We start from the raw sequence: 18,895 nt of genomic DNA, 5'->3' as shown, positions 1-18,895 counted from the left end.
GTTTAAAAACTAGCCTAGAGTGCCGTCTGCTGTTTAAAAACTAGCCTAAAGCGCCGTCTGCTGTTAAAAACTAGCCCAGAGCGCCGTCTGCTGTTAAAAACTAGCCCAGAGCGCCGTCTGCTGTTTAAAAACTAGCCTAGAGCGCCGTCTGCAGAAAAAAAAACTAGCCCAGAGCGCCGTCTGCAGAAAAAAAAACTAGCCCAGAGTGCCGTCTGCTGTTAAAAACTAGCCTAGAACGCCGTCTGCAAAAAAAAAACTAGCCTAGAGCGTCGTCTGCAGTTAACAAAATAGCCTGGAGTGCCATCTGCTGTTAAAAACTAGCTCAGAGTGCCATTTGCTGTTAAAAACTAAACTAGCAACAAAAACCTAGCCTAGAGCGCCATCTGCTGTTAAAACTAGCCTAGAGCAATGACTGCTATTTGAAAACTATCCTAGAGTGCCATCTGCTGTTTAAAAACTAGCATAGAGCTCTGTGTACTATTATGAACTAGCCTAGAGCACTGTCTACTATTAAAAACTAGCTTAGATCGCCACCTACTGTTAAAACCTAACCTAGAGCGCCATCTGCTGTTAAAATCTAGCATAGAATCTGATCTCATGATTGATTGAAGGCAGGGATTCTCGAATAATTATCAGCCACAGCTCTACTCCTTATTCATCCAGTCTCCTGGTTTTCTGGTTCTGTTTCTTCAGACTATTGAAGCGAACTGGCGGTGTGGGCGTCACAATCTCCAGCGGATCCAGTGCCGCTCAGAGAACAGTAAAGGTGTTTACTGCCTCCAGTACGACGACGACAAGATTATCAGCGGCCTACGAGACAACTCCATCAAAGTACACATCTGTCCATTTTCTTTTCCAGTCTGTTTGTCTGTCTGCTGTCATCTCATTGTGTTTCTGCCTCTCAGATCTGGGACAAACAGTCTCTGGAGTGTCTGAAGGTTCTGACGGGTCACACTGGATCAGTCCTGTGTCTACAGTATGACGACAGAGTCATCGTGACGGGATCCTCAGATTCTACTGTCAGGTACAAACACGGATAACTCAAACAAATATCACAGTGGCTGATTTAGAAGGCACTCAAAAATAAAATCATTATATATATATATATATTCTCACATGGTTTGCAAAAAGAAATTTGGAGATTTTGAATTGTTTGAGGTCCAGGGAAGTGCTTTTAAAATGGCCTTTTTTTTTTTTTTTTTTGAAATTTGACGTAATGGACTACATGAAGAGAGGGTGGGACATAGAGTAGCTCCACCCCTTTATAAAAAAACACCCAATAGCTTTTTGTTTTGATCACAGCTTTGCCATCGAGAGTTGAGATCAAGCGCATCAAATGAGAAGGGTATTAAAGTGGGCGGGGCATGTCAAATACTAGAGAGCATTTGATTGGTCACAAGATTTGATGAGAAACTGAAGTATGAGGCGACATGAGAAATCAATATTTAAAGTATTTCATGTAAAATTTATGTCTATGTCTAATTGATGTAAGATGTTTTTGATATTATTATTATTATTATTATTATTATTATTATTATTATTATGTTAACTGTTCTTTTCTATATTGACCTTACCATGAAATAATCATATGTTTCTGATGTGACAATAAATAAACACAAATATACATAAATTCTTGTGTAGTACCACAAAAGCTTCTGCTAAATAACTAATGCTGAGTTCAGACTGCTTGATTTTAGCCTTGATTTTGACTCCATTTTGAGAAATCAGTGACAAATGCCTGAAATCACAGGCAAATCGGGGCTTGTTCACGTGAGTAACAATCACACTGTGTAAACTGTCAAAGGCCCGATCTGAGAAAATCACAGATGAGTCATTGACACCCTTCAGATATTTGGCACACATAATCCACTAGTATGGGTATCTGCAGGCCGCCGGGAGGTTGAGGGAAAAGTTAAGTGCTGCTTTTCTGTCTACTTGGACCCAAAAATGAAGGAAAAAGAAAAAAGTTGAGGAGTAATTGCTAATTTCCTTCCAAGCCTGATGAGCAAATAAAAAATATATACTTCTGTATGTGACCTCATGATGTTTTCATGTTACGTCTCGTGTGTGTTTGGTTGTGAGACGTAGTTTGCGGAACGAGACAAAGTTGTGGTCCATTCTTCCTATTTTAAAGTCATGCAGTGTGAAACCCCCTGTCGCCGATCCACTGACGAAATGCTACCCCGGACAGTCATGCAGTCTGAAAACATCTGTGCTATTTAACACGAAAACACGACTATTTAGAAAATTGTGCAGTCTGAGCTTGGCATAAAGGTAAATGTTAATGCTTAGAAAAAAAATGTATCGTAGTGACAGAAATATTTTCGAAAGATAGTAAATGGTTTACTATTTCAAAAAAGCGCTATTCTTTTGAGCTTTCTGTTCATTATGGGTGCACTCAAACTAGGCTGTTTCGCAGTACGTTTAACAAGTGTGAGTGCTACGAATCGGGCCCAGATGCGGTTCAGTTGGCTGGCTCTGGCCCAGTTGGAAGAGGTGTGCCAGAGGGCGGTTCGGTTGGGCTTTGGTTCGGTGCGCTTGTAGTGAGAGTGCAAAGCGCGCCTGAACCCAAAACTGAAGACACAACTTCACTTAAGGGACTGTTTAATGTGGATTTATTAATAATCCATAGTTTTCAATAAACGCGAACTGTCATAATTTATTAAAGATACAAACCCCTCGCTGCTCGTCAGCTGATGCCTTCAGCAAACCTCCTAAAACTGCTGCACAATGACTTTTATGATCATTTATAAGCGCCAAGGTTGTGGATCTGTTCGGCAAAATATTTGACTGTGTGTCACTGCATCCCAAACGACTAAAAACAACACAAAACGATATAACTAAAGCCATGTTCACTGTGCTGAGCGAGAGCGCTTCTCTTCTGTTAAATTTAACAGTCGCATCATCGATGACGTAAACGTGCTCCGGTACTGAAGGCAAAATGCAGTGCGAGTGCAGGCCAGTGAGGGAGAGGGGAGGAGAGACAAGCACGCTTCGGCACAGTTCAAGGCAACTGTACCTAGTGAGAGTACACCCTAAAAAACCATGAGATCATTTCCATATAAATATCAAGAAACAGCTTTATATCTGAGCTTACGAGGCTTAAAACTAGGGGGATGCACCGATCCCGATACTTGGATCGGATATCGGTTCGATACTGCATGTTTTTGCTGGATCTGGTATCGGCCAGCTGGTACAGATCCAAATCCGATCTTGCGCGTGCGCTATAGGATAATCTGTGTAATTTATTAGCCAACAAAAGCCACAAAGGTAGCCTGTTGTATAGCACTAGAAAGTTGCCATGTTGGCCTACTATATCCTAAATGTTCTGATGCCATTTTATAGTTTAATGTGAAGTACAGATGAATATTCACGTGGTTAAATTCATGTTCAGTCACCTGTCAGTCATTCTCTATTCATTCCCAATTCAAACTGCGTGTCGCATTCATGACAACATGAAAAACTTTCTCCAAGTCTGTTTGTTCCTGTTAACATAAATTGGTGGAGAACTGCATTTAGTTTTGCATTAAATGGGTTCATTTTGACCTGCAACATGGAGATCAATGCTGTATTTAAATCATGTTGCGCTGTGTCTGTTAGACCAGCAGATCGCATTCAAAACACTGGAGTAGAGAGGGTCATTACCTGCTCTTCACACACAAAGTAGGCCTACCTGAAACTTTAAATGAGAAAAGGCTCAATAATACGTTGGACAGATCCTCGACGCACTGATTTCTTCCCTTTGTGCTGCTGTTTTAGAAGTGTCCGTATACCGGAGGGCTGCGCGCTGTGCCAGTGATGCAAGCGCTTCATTCACGCACAGGTGTTGCGCAGACGCAACATGCGCCGCTCCGTAAGATTATTCTTACAATAAGTTTCTGTTCTCTCATTCTTCCGACTGAGTTTAGGCTAATCTTCCGAGGGGAGTACTTTAAGTGGTGCGAATAGTTTGTAAAGCCTGGCTCATTGTGATCAAATTAGTTAATTAAAATTATAAAAGTGAAACTGACGGGTGTATATGGATTGTCATTAACAGAAAATTATTTAGCGTTAATATAAGCTACTCTAAAACTGTGAATATTTCACTCTAATTTTATTTACATTAATATTTTATTTAACAGACCTGTTTGTCAGTTTGTGCGCTGAAGCATATAAGCGGACTTTGTTTTGAACTTCACCCTTATATTCTTGTTTATTATGTAGATAACTGACCAACAAAAATACATAAACAACAAATACCAAACGAAATTCGTTTTAAAAAGAGAATTTTTTAGACAAAAAAATAATTTTTCAGACATGCTTTCAGTTTCTCCGTCTCACTCGCGGTGAGTTTATGCGAGGGAATTTATTAAGTAAAACAGGCCTCAGGCGGTTTGGTTTAGTCTGCTTCAAACCTGCAGGAAAATATTAAGCTTTGCTAAAAGGATGGTTATTTTACCATCGTTTAGGGTAGCCTATTACAGATTTCGAAGAAAACTCTTAATATTAAAAAGGAAACATAAGCTGGAGCACAACAGATCATATCAATGCCCATAGTTTATAGCAAGCGTCATGTTTAGATTGTGCCATCTGTCATATACAGTAGGCCTATAGGCGTGTTATTTTTACTAAAGAAGATATATGATTTGAGTATCACCAGAACTATAGAAACTGTGTTATGTTAAAAATAATAATAATAAAAAACGCCACAGTATTGGGATCAGATCTGTATCGGTCGATACTCAGAAGTCTGTTACCAAAAAATGGTATCGGTGCATCCCTACTTAAAACATTAAACGTTCAGGCCACTGACCCACTTAGGAAGAAAAGGTCAGATTTATGAACAATTTCATTACAGTGCTAAATTAAATTAGTTATTAAAATAATGTCACAAACACTGCCTTCATCTCTGACTGACGGTCTCCATGGAGACAATGACCTCACTTCCCTAGCAACCTTTTAAACCTTTTCCAGGAGAAGTGTGCGTGTATGTTTGTCATGTGTGAGAGTCTGAAGGAATGAGTTGTGCAGCCACATAAATCAGCATTACGTCACTCGGAGTGTAAGCGCAAACGGCCGGACGTTTAACACCTGGAGAAGGAAACGGCTTTGTAATGCGATCGTGTTTACAGAGCATTAACACATCAGTTGGCATGCGTTCGACTGCAGCAGGATGTGAGCTCGTTCACATGTGATTTATGCTCCATCCCTGTTGCACCTGCTGCGCGTGTTCATTTTATGTGTTCGTTTCACCTCCAGCTTTAAGACAGCGATGCCAAAAGACGGTGGATGTTATTGGAGGTTATGTATACTTCTTTTACATGTTAATAGGGAATTAAAGTTAATAGAAACAAAATAGGGAAGGAATTAGTTGTTGCTTTATTATTCGGTGGTAAATTGTCTAAAGGATGTGTTAACATGGTCAAAAGTTCCATGTGGGATGAGCAGTTGTGCCGGAAAGCTGTACAGGAGCTCACATTGACGTGTGTGATATGTGTGTGTTTGTGTCAGGGTGTGGGACGTCAGTTCTGGTGAAGTCCTCAACACTCTGATCCATCACAATGAAGCGGTTCTGCACCTGCGCTTCTGTAACGGTCTGATGGTGACGTGTTCGAAAGATCGCTCCATCGCGGTGTGGGACATGGCGTCTGCCACCGACATCAGCCTGCGGCGTGTGCTCGTGGGACACCGTGCCGCGGTCAACGTGGTGGACTTCGACGACAAATACATTGTGTCGGCGTCTGGAGACAGAACCATAAAGGTGAGTTAGTGGGAGTGGTTAATTGATGAGTGGGAGTGGCCATGGTGGGCGGGGTCCATGTGGAAGAATGCTCATTTTAGAAATTTTGTTGTCGCCTATGGGAGAAATAACTTAACATAATAGTAATAAACATCAGAGAACAGTCAAACTTCTTACCCTGCAAACAAGTGTGTTCATGATTATACATAAGTAGACTGAGATTTGGATGGTTTGCCCCTTCATTGTTCATCATTGTGCACAAGGAGGAGCAGTAACTGCTTCATTCCAGACTTAATTCAGGGATGTAATTGTAGACCTACGTAGGCTACTGTGTATATAATATAATGATATTGTGTAGCCTTATAATGTGAGCGTTTGAGGAAGCCGCTGACAATATGCAAGATTTTGAAATCGATTTGAATGATTGTACAGCGGCGACGCAGTGGCACAGTTGGTAGTGCTGTCGCCTCATAACAAGAAGGTCGCTGGTTCGAGCCTCTGCCACGCCAGTTGGCATTTCTATATGGAGTTTGCATGTTTTCCCTGCGTTCGTGTGGGTTTCCTCAGGGTTCTTCGGTTTCCCCCACAGTCCAAAGACATGCGGTATGGGTGAATTGGGTAGGCTAAATTGTCCATAGTGTATAAGTGCGTATGGATGTTTCCCAGAGATGGGTTGCAGCTGGAAGGGCATCAGCTGTGTAAAACATGTGCTGGATAAGTTGGCGGTTTATTCCGCTGTGGCGACCCCAGATTAATAAAGGGACTAAGCCAACAAGAAACTGAATAAATAAATGAATGAATGAATGAATGATTGTGCAGCCGCACACTGTCTTCGTTGACTCACTAGTATATTATTCATCTCGTGGAATAGAGTCTACTAAATTACTGGAAAAAATATATTCTGTGGACAAAAGAGAACTAATCGAGTTAGCAGTGCCATCTAGCGGCGGTGCATGGATCTGTCCCGACAGGTACAAAGTATAAACCTATTAAATATTACTAAGGTGACTATTAAACTGGTAAACATTTAAACCAATAATTTAAAAAATGAATGTGTATATATATTTTTTTTAAATATTTATTATTATTATTTCTATTATGTATTATTTAATTAAAAAAAAAACACACACAAATGTATATATATGGGGGGTGGGTTGTCTCATATATATATTTTTTGTCCTCTGCTGATCACATGCCTGATATGTGTATATATCTTTTTTTGGTTGTTACACAGTAAGCACTGTTACAAAAGAAATAACTAGGGCCAGACGGAATCTGCGGACGTTTTTTGCTATTTCTGCTGAGAAATTCGTTAAAAATCTGCGGATTTCTACTGAATTATTTTGGGATTATCATAACTAAAACCTTAATATGTGAAATAAAAAAGTATATATTTTTAAGGTTTATTTAATGTTTAAAATGTAAATCCAACTAGATTCTCTTTATTTGGTAAACAAAGCAAGTCTCTTATATAATATCTCTACTGAAAGACAGAAAATATTACTGTACAAACTGCATTGTACATAAATCAGATCAACATTAGTCAATAATATTACTGTAATGAATTTATAAAGTGAATAAATATAGATTTACACACATTTACTCAAGTAAATAAACAGAATTAATTATGGGCTGGAAATCTGCAGAATCTGCAGAATCTGCGCTCAGATTCCGTGTGGGCCTAGAAATAACCCTTATCTAGGTATTCTATGTAACGTGACGGGAAGTGTTAAGGTATTAATAATATTTAAACTTTTCTTTCTATCTACTTTAACCCACAGAAATTAATATTGAGGTTAAAACCATTAATAATGAGGCTAGCTTTAATATAACACATTCGCTTGAAATAATTGAGCTCATATTAAGAAGTCATCACAGTGTTGTCATTTATAAATCAAAATTAAGTGTTTTTTTAATCTGCAATACGCAGCATAACGAAACTATCTGGACAAACGTTTTGTTGCAGGTAATAACGTGCTTTAAAGAAAGATGAAAGAGACTGTGTGTGTGTGTGTTTACAGGTGTGGAGCACCAGCACATGTGAGTTCGTACGGACACTAAACGGTCATAAGCGCGGCATTGCTTGTCTACAGTACAGAGACAGACTTGTGGTCAGTGGGTCTTCAGACAACACCATCAGGTCAGTGTCTGTCAAAGTTCGCTGCTGGTTGTACATGTAAATTGTTTGGAGACTTCATTGTTTGTGTGTTCTTAACAAAAACAAATTGTAGTTTGTTCCCCACCACCCAAAATATGTAATCCTTATTAAATAAATGAACTTTTTATTTGAATAATATAATATGATATAAATAGTGCTGGGCAAAAATGAATCACATCCAAAATAAACGTTTGTTTTTTGACGTAATATATGTGTGTGTGTATTTTGTATATTTATTGTGCATATGTGATACAAACACATACATAAAAACAAAACTACTATATATATATATATATTTAAACATTTTCTCAAATATATGCATGCATGTGTGTGTGTGTGTGTGTGTGTGTGTGTGTGTGTGTATATGTATATGTATATGTATATATATATATATATATATATATATATATATATATATATATATATATATATATATATATATATATATATATATATATATATATATATATATATATATATATATATATAAATAAAAAATATATATATATGTGTGTATATATATATATGTGTATGTATATATGTATATAAATAAATATACACAGTGCACACACGTATATTATATAAAAAAAAAACTTGTTTTGGATGTGATTAATCAGGATTAATCTTTGCACAGCAATATAATGTAATATAATAATATAATATAATTCATTCATTCATTTTCTTTTCGGCTTAGTCCCTTTATTAATCCGGGGTTGCCACAGTGGAATGAACCGCCAACTTATCCAGTACATATTTTATGCAGCGGATGCCCTTCCAGCCGCAACCCATCTCTGGGAAACATCCATACACACTTATTCACACACACATACACTACGGAAAATTTAGCTTACCCAATTCACCTGTACCGCATGTCTTTGGACTGTGGGGGACACCAGAGCACCCGGAGAAAACCCACACGAACGCAGAGAGAACATGCAAACTCCACACTGAAATGCCAACCGACCCAGCCGAGGCTCGAACCAGCAACCTTCTTGCTGTGAGGCGACAGCACTACCTACTGTACCACTGTGTCGCTGTTATAAAGTAATACATAAAGTCATACAGTAATACATTTGCTATTGCCATTTATTATTACTAAAACGTTTATTATTATTATTATTATTATTATTATTATTATTATTACTACTAACATTATTATTAATGGTGAAAAGGGTTGATCATATTTTTGTGGAAACCTTGATAAATTGTACATTTAGAGTTCTTCAAGTAATGGCAATTTCAAAAGAGCTTTCAAACGCCTTTTGTGATGTTTTAAATGTCTTTTCTGTCTCTTTTGATTTGAGTAACTAAAATTTATATAAAAGCATTTAAATAAAAATGACCTTTTACAAAATGGTAGATAATGAGTTTTATGCATCAAAAACAAAAATACTTTTTATATTAAAATGGAAGTTTCTAAAGTCTTAAATATCTCTGTAAACCGCAGATCTCAAACATTAGGATGATGAAGTTCACTGTCTTGCTATAATAAACACTCATAAATAATTTAAACTTAAAAATGCTGTATTAACCCTCTCAGACCTTTCGATTAGATTCAACTTTATTGTCATTACACACGTACAACAAAATGCAGTTTAGGTCTAAGCAGGAGTGCAATAGCAGGAAGTGCAGGATACAGGTATAAGTTATAAGCGCAATTATAGAAAACTCTGCGTGTCCTTTACTGATGGATGTACTATTAACAATATATAAGCCGTATTATCTAGAATTAGAGATTTACAAATAGAAGAACACACTGTGCAGGTTGTTATCGCTATAAACAGGAATTACAAATAGATATGTATATCATATATATGATACTACTTCAATGTATGTGTGTGTTCAGACTGTGGGACATTGAGTGTGGTGCTTGTCTGCGTGTGCTGGAGGGTCATGAAGAGCTCGTGCGCTGCATCAGATTCGACAACAAGAGGATCGTGAGCGGAGCATATGATGGGTAATTTCACACACAGACACAAACACAGACGCATACACACTTGTATTCATGGTTTACAGGGACACTCCATAGGTGTAATGTATTTTATTCTGTAAAAAATGCTTATGTTGCTATACCCCTAAACCCAACCCTCAGATGAAACCTGCAGCTAAATTTTTATTTGACGACAGCTTCAACCATTGTGTACTGATTCAAATTGACTCCCCTTTGGTTATGTTGGTGGCTGTTTTTGCCCCATTGACTTCCATTATAATCACATTATTGATCGCAAGGCCATGACAGTATATAATTGTGCATTCTTCATTGTTGCTGGTTTTCCCGCTTGGCAAGTGGTAAAGTGTCATTTTTACTGTTGATCATCACTTGGCAGCATTAACCCTTTAGATAGACCTGTGCAAAAAAGGTTCTTATGGAGCTCTATGGAGTAAAACAGCAAATTATAGTGTGCATGCATAAATAGACCTACTATGTTTACTATGTTCTGAGAGCTGAGCTGCTTAGCTTGATATATCTGTAAATCAAAATAAGTCTAGAAAGGTATCCAAGTCATTGGGGCAAAAACAGCCCCCAACATAACAAAAGGTTAGTAAAATTGAGTGTATTGAGTTTCAAAAATTTCTTAAAGGGCACATAGTTGACCTCTTTTTTATGATTTAATATTAATATTATGGTTCTTCTGAGTGTGCCAGTTCAGGTTCAGTTCAAAACACAATTCAGATTTGTTTATTATAATGTGTTAAAAAGTGTCATGTTGGGGGCGTGTCCACAGCTCGCTGATTTATGGGTGTGTTGCTTCACATGTAAATTAGTTTCGGCTTCCCGCCAACGTAACAAGGGGGCGGGGCCATGAGCTCACCCGCTCTGTGTTTGCAACAGTCTGACAGGCAGACGGAGAAGGAGAGAGAGAGGATCAGCATTCAGTCGTACATGTATGACTCTGACACAGACCAAGCAGAGAGTACAAAATCATTTGTGTCTTTGTACAGTTTTACAGCCAACTGTGTGCTAGTTTCAAGTGCCGAGCTTGTACACAGAAACTAATAACCACGCACACTGAATTAACTTTGACTGAGGCACCGGATGCGCCGCTCAAAGCCGTGACACAGCACACCAGACACTCTCTGTGGCGCACCAGAAGCATGAAGTGTCCCGAATCGTCGCGCCACGCATTTTTGAATTCTAAACATAGGTTTCTGCAGCGGTCCGCGGCGCCCAGCCGTCGACTTGAGTATACCCTGATAGAAACCTATGTTTAGAACTCTAAAACGCATGCTAGTTAAGATCACAGGGAGCTTCTGGGATCGCTAGATATGCAAACGGCTGAAGTATAAGGTAGACGCAATGAGAAGTACACATGTTTGCAAACCTACCTAAAGATACAACCAATAATTCCGATTAGAGCGATAATGTGGAGAATATTGATCTTGTGTTGAGCCCAATGAGCCTTGCATCTAAAAATAGAGCTAGCGTGTTCCTTTAGTGATATCGCTTCGACTCACGCTGAAAATGGCGGATGTGAATCAACAAACTGAGGATATGATGACGCGCCTGTCAATCAATATTGGTGGGCGGGGGGACCGCTCTCCTACGTAAAGTTGCGGTCGGTCTTAAAACCGCTCCAATTGGTCCACCGTTTTTTATGTTGTTAAATTGAAAAAAAAAAAAGCAGTGGGTGTGTTTATATCACCCCAATATGACGGTCCATACACCATACATGCACATATGTCTGTCCAAACAGCTTGAAAAGTAGATTTTTTACCATAGGTGCCCTTTAAAGCATTTTCCCAAAATATGCATCAAAATAAGATTTGTCTCCCAACAATCATTCCATTTGCTGAAACACAATGACCTGTGTGGCCAATTTAAGACTCAAAATCACCCCCAACAGCACACAAGGGTTAAATATGATTTTAAAGCATTTTGAATTACAGGGACATGCGGCATGTCCTTCTAAACCAGCCTAATAGAGTACATGAAAGTCATCCCCATGCCATTATACAACATCATGTCCCTGTAAATCACATAAACCTGTACACACACACACACACACACACACACACTTATTTCTGACTGGCCGTTTATCTGTCAGCCTGGTTCATATGCGTCAGCCGTATCTCACAGGCACTTTCTCTCTCTTCCTCTACAGGAAAATTAAAGTTTGGGATTTACAGGCAGCTCTGGATCCACGGGCCCCCGCCAGCACTTTATGTTTGCGTACGCTTGTGGTGCGTATAAATAAATCAATGCTATCATTACATTTACAAATAGCTGCTTTTAATTGCTTTTAAATGATTATTTCTACATCATGTGTGCAATATCACAGCTGATACTGTTTAGTTGTGATGTAAAGTCAGTTTCATATATAAATAAATAGCCACAAGGGGTCGCTGTAAGCTGTTTCATTACCTCAAACGTTTGCATGATCATTTTAGATGATATATTTAAAACTTAATTTGTAACTTTAAAATTTGGAAGAGGTGTCATCAGACCTTTAGGTGTAGATTTCAGCAAAATATTAATATTTATTTTATTCTATAAACCCAGAGATTGCCATTTTCCATAGCTGTATAAAGTTTCTAAAGTTAAATGAATGTTTTCTAAGGTGTTAATACATGAAAATATTTTCAGACGCATCACGGCCCACAGTTTGACACGCAAGTGACCCGCAGATTAATAACTTTTTTGAACTTGTAGGTTAATCCAACCTTTATAACAATTGCAGAGAGATCGCCTCCCAATTCATTCAAACCACGTGTATGAAAGCATTTTGGCCTCCCTGTAAAATATAAGGGTGATGGAATAAGTTGTGGTGTGGCCTACCTAAATGCTTTCTTAGGTTATTAATTAAAGGTGTGTTCTCTCACTGTTTGTTTAGCCTGCATTCCTGCATTCAGTGTAAAGCTGCACAATTAAAAGCTTGTGATCTTAATTCAAACCCGCACAACATGAATGACAAATGATAATGATTTGCATACGTTTATTACGAGAGATTTTTGTTACGAACAATTAAATAACACAGAAGAACTGGGAGAGCAGTTTATAGTTCGGATGTAAACACTGATGTTTATGGTAAAGATTAAAATTCTCGTTAATGGAACTTGACGCTGGTGAATGTTGTAGCAATTACATTGTGTAACCAATGGGTGGCGACAAAAAAACATCAAAAGGATGTCACTGAACAGGTTTTCAAAAATGATACACCTATAGTGAAACATGAAGTTTTATGTGTGAATGGTTGAATCATTTATCAAAAATAAATATGATCTATTGTAAAAGATGTTAGATTTTCTATATTTAACATTATCAGCAACAATAGCAAAGATCATTTTTTGAATTGAATATTTTCCTTTTTTTCTTGATTTTATTTTTTATTTTTATTAATATTACAGGTTCTAAGTTCTGTTTGTTAAAACCAGTGATTTTTTTTGCAGTAATATTTTTGTATAAATGGAAAGCAAATGACATTTGTCGTCTCCCTTTTTTGCTGAACCAAAACATGGTCCGATCTGTGACTCCAAAACCGTAGTGTGATCCAAACTGTGAGATTTGTGATCGGTTACACCACTATATGATATACGAAGTAGAATTTGGGTACAAAATCAATCAATCTAATGAATAAAATAGATGACATCTACAATAACCATTACAATACAAAACAAATGAAAACATTTTTATATTTGTAAATATTAATTATATTTTATTGATATTATTATAAACAAAGTAAACAATTGTTAAACATTTAAATTAATCTATTTATCTTCATGGAAATGACAAAATAAAAAAAAATGCAACTATACAATAAGTTTCCAAATTCAACTACAGCAAAAATTATCATTTAAATAAATATTATATATATAATATAATATAAAATATTTTGTTATACATTTATATATACATAAACTAAATGCTTATAATACTACAATATTATTATTATTTTTATTATTTTCTACGGTAGAAAAAATAAATAAACACTTGCTAAAAATCTTTGTGAATCAGTTTGTTACATTTTGATCACAAATTAGTTTGTGTCATCATTACTCAAACTTATGAATTTGTCTATTTTTAATAGTGCTGTTTCTAGTTTCCTAGTTTGACAATAGATATAGGTTCACTAAAGCATTATCTTGACAGCAGAGCTCTTCGTGTGCTGACAATACATATATCTTGTGTGCTGTGTGTTGTCGTGTGTGTTTTACCTGTGTCTTTGTTGTCATCTGTCACAGGAACATTCTGGCCGTGTGTTCCGTCTGCAGTTTGATGAGTTCCAGATCATTAGCAGTTCCCATGACGACACAATCCTTATATGGGACTTCCTGAATGTGTCCACCAATGGGCAGTCAGAGGGTCGGTCGCCCTCTCGGACATATACATACGTCTCCAGATAGCAGGTACACATGAGACCCAGAGGGCTCAATAAACTCGCCTGTTCATTATTGTGGCTTTTAGTTTAGTTTGGCTTGAAATGTTTTTGGTGGTTTTATATGTTGGTCAGAGCATCCTTTTTTGTCATCCTGTTTTAATTATATATTATATTGTTTATTGTAGTTGATGCTTTTTATATTATTTAAATATAAGATTTGCTAATATAGTGTTATATAAAAAATTTAAATATTGCATTTTTTCATGATGATCTAGTATTTTTCAAAATTTCAAAATATTTTATTTTATTTATTTTTTTTATAAATTGTTCTTACACTTCATATTTTCAGATTTTGCATAGTATATGTATTAATTCCGGTACTTCTACCATAAACCGATATATCAATGATTTGGTCAAGGTTGACATTTTAGAAATTATGGGATGTGTTGAAAAAATGCATTGAGTGTGTTAACTAGCGACATTAGGAATTAAAGCTGCTGTATGTAAGTTTTTGACTCTTCTAAAGCATACAAACGCCATAATATGTTTGCAGATATTTCAGAAAAATGAGCATTCTTGTTTATCTGAAAAACAATGCTGACGTCTGATGTTCTGCTTTGAAAGTTACGTGCCGCAACGTCTGTCTTTGTTTTGGTCGTTTAACCCACCCAATGCCAGTTTAGCCTATTATATTTCAGCACCCCAGGTTGCCTTGGTAGAAAATGACGTATTTAATTCATTAAGTCCTCCGGTAGACGGTAGCAGACTCCGAAATGAGACGCAGATTTAGTTCCACATGAGGTTATTAATTAGCAAATAATAGAAATATTCTGAATGTGAACATCAGGTGAGCAGGTTACATTGTAACTCCGTGTCCTAACAACACGTTACGTGATGAGATACACAGTGATGAGCAATTTGGCAGTTTGCACCAGACAAAACACGACCATTCAGAAGCACAGAATATGCACTCACTCACGAAATGGTAAGGTTTATAATCTAATTAACACATATCAAACCTCTTTAACATTATTAAATGTACTTGCTGAATCACGTGCTTAGCTCTAACATTTCATTTCAAATGATTGTTTTTATTTTCAAGATCTGAGTTGAACTATCTGCTGCTGCTTTCAGTATGTGTATATATAATAATAATAATAATAAAATTACTAATTATTTACAAATATCAAAATATTTTAATTTGTGTTGTAGTGGTTATGATAGATGCCATCCATTTCATTCTTAAGATTTATTTATTTATAGATGTTTTTGAATCTAAAATTCTACTTAGTATATCATAATTATTCTGGTTCAACATTAAAATAATACCCCTGAAAATATGTTATTCGTTTTATAGTAGTAATTCTAGTATAAAAGAGTATCTCATACTATTTATTTTGTATTTAATTTCCCTTTTCAGGTGCCTCTTCAATGTGCCAGTGTGTCCTTGGAGAGCTGATTGGCTGTTGGCCACGTCTATCACAGAATTGGTGCCTAATATGGATCCGCCTCCTTCTCCGTCTGGCTGTAAAATTCAACACAAACCTACACAGATTCATGCTTTGCCAAACACACAGAGAAACACACACTAACGTTTCAAAACACTCTCACCGATGGGTTTCAGCACCGTTCTGCTTTATCTAGAGAAAAACACAAGCACAAACACACACTCACAGTATCTGTACTCTCACTGCTGCTAAAACAACCCAAAATCACTGTCGCTCTGCACTACTAATATTTGACATCCACACGAGGATCACACTGTTATGGAGAAGTTGAAGGGATTCTGGGAGTGCCGTTCAGATGACGGATCGATGAATGAACCGGAAAAGTATTTCTGTGAGAGATAAAAGACTCGGACAATAACAAACTCTCACAGAAATGAAAGAGAAGAGGGTTAAGCTCGTCTTTTTCCCTCCGCTCGCCGTTTTTTTAGGCTCTTCAGGACCAGAGACACACTTTTTGTTGTTCGGGAGCGCGTGTTCGTCCGGTCCGCATGCATGAGGTTCAGCTGCTCTGATGCCTCTTCAGTTTTTATGAGTTTGTTTGTTTGTTTTTCTATTTAATTTGTCTTTTCCATCTTTTCCTAACAGTTCTGCTGGGCATTGTGTGAGTCTCCGTCACTCAATGTCTGAGTTTTTTTATTTACTTTTCCTCTTCTTGCCTGCTTGCTCATCGAGGGCTGAATCTATAGCTGTAAACAGAATTGTCTTGTCAGATTGTGTTGTATATTAAAGAGTTTTTTAAGAAAAGATATTGTGAATAAAGTACTTGACCATGGTTTGTTTATTGGTCTCTCGAGTATGCCTAAAGGCTAATTTATACTTCTGCGTTGAGTGATCGGCGTGACCCACGGCGCCTGCCTTGCGCGTAGCCGTGCATTTATACTTCTGCTGTTTCTATTGCTCTAAAATAAAGGCTGATTTATACTTCTGCATCAAGCGCTACGTGTTGTTGCGACATGTAGTTAAATTTTTTTTTAACGATGCGCGTCAGCCACGGCGAGGGCTATGCGTCCGCACGAAGGCTGCGCTGGAGCATAGCCCTCGCATAGCCCCCGCCATGGCTGACCGTTAAAAAATGTAACTACAAAACTACATGTCGCAACAACGCGTAGCGCAAGCACACGCGTATGCTCCAGCGCAGCCTTCGTGTAGTTGCATAGCCCTCGCCGTGGCTGACGCGCACCGTTAAAAAATGTAACTACAAAACTACATGTCGCAACAACACGTAGCGCAAGCACACGCGTATGCTCAAGCGCAGCCTTCGTGCGGTTGCATATCCCTCGCCGTGGCTGACACGCACCGTTAAAAAAATTTAACTACATAACTACATGTCGCAACAACGCGTAGCGCAAGCTCTGTGATTGGTCGGCTTGGTATCGATAACGAGTGTGGGCGGTGCTGACAGCCACGAGCCCGATGGAGCGGGTGTTTACAAGTGTTGAGTCCCGTGAACGAGCTCCAGATGGAAACTTTTATTTTGTGTTTACCTTATGATTAATGTTGTTGTACGTCCGCCGGTTCCTGCCTCAAAATAAGTGAGTTTGAGCTACTAGTAGCGTCCAGAAAAAACAAATCACCCGTGAAGAAACTCGACACAGAGGAACATAACCTGCTGCCAGCTAGCGCTTGGGGAGTGTTAATGCAGAGCAACACAAACAGCATGCAGAAGTATAAATGCACGAATATGCGCAAGGCATGCGCCGTGGGTCGCGCCGATCACTCCATGCAGAAAAACAAACCAGGCTTGACACTTCTCAAACGCTAGCTGGCAGTGAGTTTTTATGTTCCACAGGGTCGAGTTTCTTCGCGGGTGTTTTGTTTTTTCTGAATGCTACCTTAATGTACAAGCCGCTAAATAACTTATTCAGAGGCAGGAACCGGCGGACGTACAACAAAATTAATCATAAGGTAAACACAAAACAAAAGCTTACATCTGGAGCTCCTTCACAGGACTTGACACTTGTAAATACTCGCTCCATTGGGCTCGTGGCTAACAGCACCACCCACACTCGTCACTGCTACCAATCCGACCACTCACAGATCTTACGATACACATCGTTGCGATGTGTAGCTACATTTTTCAAGAGGTCAGCGTCTGCTTCAGCCATGACGAGGGCTATGCGACCGCGTGAAGGCTGTGCCGGACCATACGCGTGCGCTTGATGCAGAAGTATAAATCAGCCTTAACGCTGGATATGTATTCATGCAAACATCAACTATGAGCTGCAATTCACTTTATTATTGCATAGTATTTTGATACAGATGAAGGTAAAGTTATTATTCATGTTGTGAGATTTAAACTCTTATTAAACTACTTCTTAAGTGCTGTATAACATGTTTTTTCAACACATTATAAATGTAATATATATCTTTTTTTGTCTTTGTTAGGATGACAGTACTTAATATTTTATTATTTATTTTGCAAGATACTAGTATTCAGCTTAGAGTGACATTTCATGAATTACATATGAAGTAATTCAACAGCAGTGGTTTGTTTGTAGCCAAGCAAAAAACATATTTCTTAAGGGGGCTAATAATATTGAGCTTAAACTTAGTAATTAATAAATAATTAATTTAGCTAAACTGACTTTCCAGAAGAAAGAAAAAAAAAAGAGGGGGGGGGGGGGATACTGTAAAAATCTTCTTGCTCTGTTTAACATCGCTTGGGAAATATTTGAAAAATAATAGCATTCATATATTTGTTTTAATATATGAAGTTTTATTTTTTTATTTAATTTTTGTTAATGTTTTTATGACAAAACCCTTCAAGCATTTAAAAGAAACCACTTTTAAATTTGAGTTCTTAAAAATGATTTATTTAATTCAAGACACATTTACGTGAACTGAGTATAGAGAAGTGAAGCTAATTTGATTGAGGGATTTTGAGCCCATTGGCAGATATCATCTTGTTTTAATCATAAACTCTCTGACATATGATTGGAGCAGAGTGTTTCAAATCTATTTAAGCTATTTATTGTCAAGATAAAAATGAATTGAGATTGCTACTAAGTTTTCTTATTAAAGTTTGGAATGTTCTGCTCTCTGTAAATTGACATCTATTATAACACATATTGACCTCGTTGTAATCTTAAAATTATTCATTAAAGATTCTCGGTCTTTTAGTTATAAAGACATTATCCACTGAGAGAGAGAGAGATAAAAACGTTTGTACTGGTAATCTTTTATCAAAATCGGA

General features: G+C 37.5%; 1 protein-coding gene across 2 annotated transcripts in view; it reads left to right on the top strand.

Annotated features, from left to right (window-relative positions):
- fbxw11a (F-box and WD repeat domain containing 11a) overlaps positions 1-16,474 on the top strand; it is a 36,355-nt gene extending 19,881 nt beyond the window's left edge. For both annotated transcript variants that reach the window (XM_056472450.1, XM_056472451.1), the window contains 8 exons: positions 694-831; positions 906-1,024; positions 5,491-5,740; positions 7,741-7,859; positions 9,724-9,834; positions 11,981-12,059; positions 14,058-14,222; positions 15,615-16,474. In XM_056472450.1, the coding sequence (XP_056328425.1) occupies positions 694-831; positions 906-1,024; positions 5,491-5,740; positions 7,741-7,859; positions 9,724-9,834; positions 11,981-12,059; positions 14,058-14,219 (978 nt within the window). In that variant the 3' untranslated portion in view covers positions 14,220-14,222; positions 15,615-16,474. The remainder of the gene's footprint in view (positions 1-693; positions 832-905; positions 1,025-5,490; positions 5,741-7,740; positions 7,860-9,723; positions 9,835-11,980; positions 12,060-14,057; positions 14,223-15,614) is intronic.
- The last annotated feature ends 2,421 nt before the right edge of the window (positions 16,475-18,895 follow it).

This window comes from Danio aesculapii, chromosome 14, assembly GCF_903798145.1.
Source record: "Danio aesculapii chromosome 14, fDanAes4.1, whole genome shotgun sequence".
Lineage (NCBI taxonomy): Eukaryota > Metazoa > Chordata > Actinopteri > Cypriniformes > Danionidae > Danio > Danio aesculapii.
Note: the sequence above shows the minus strand (reverse complement) of the source record. Positions and strands in the feature narration are given on the sequence as shown.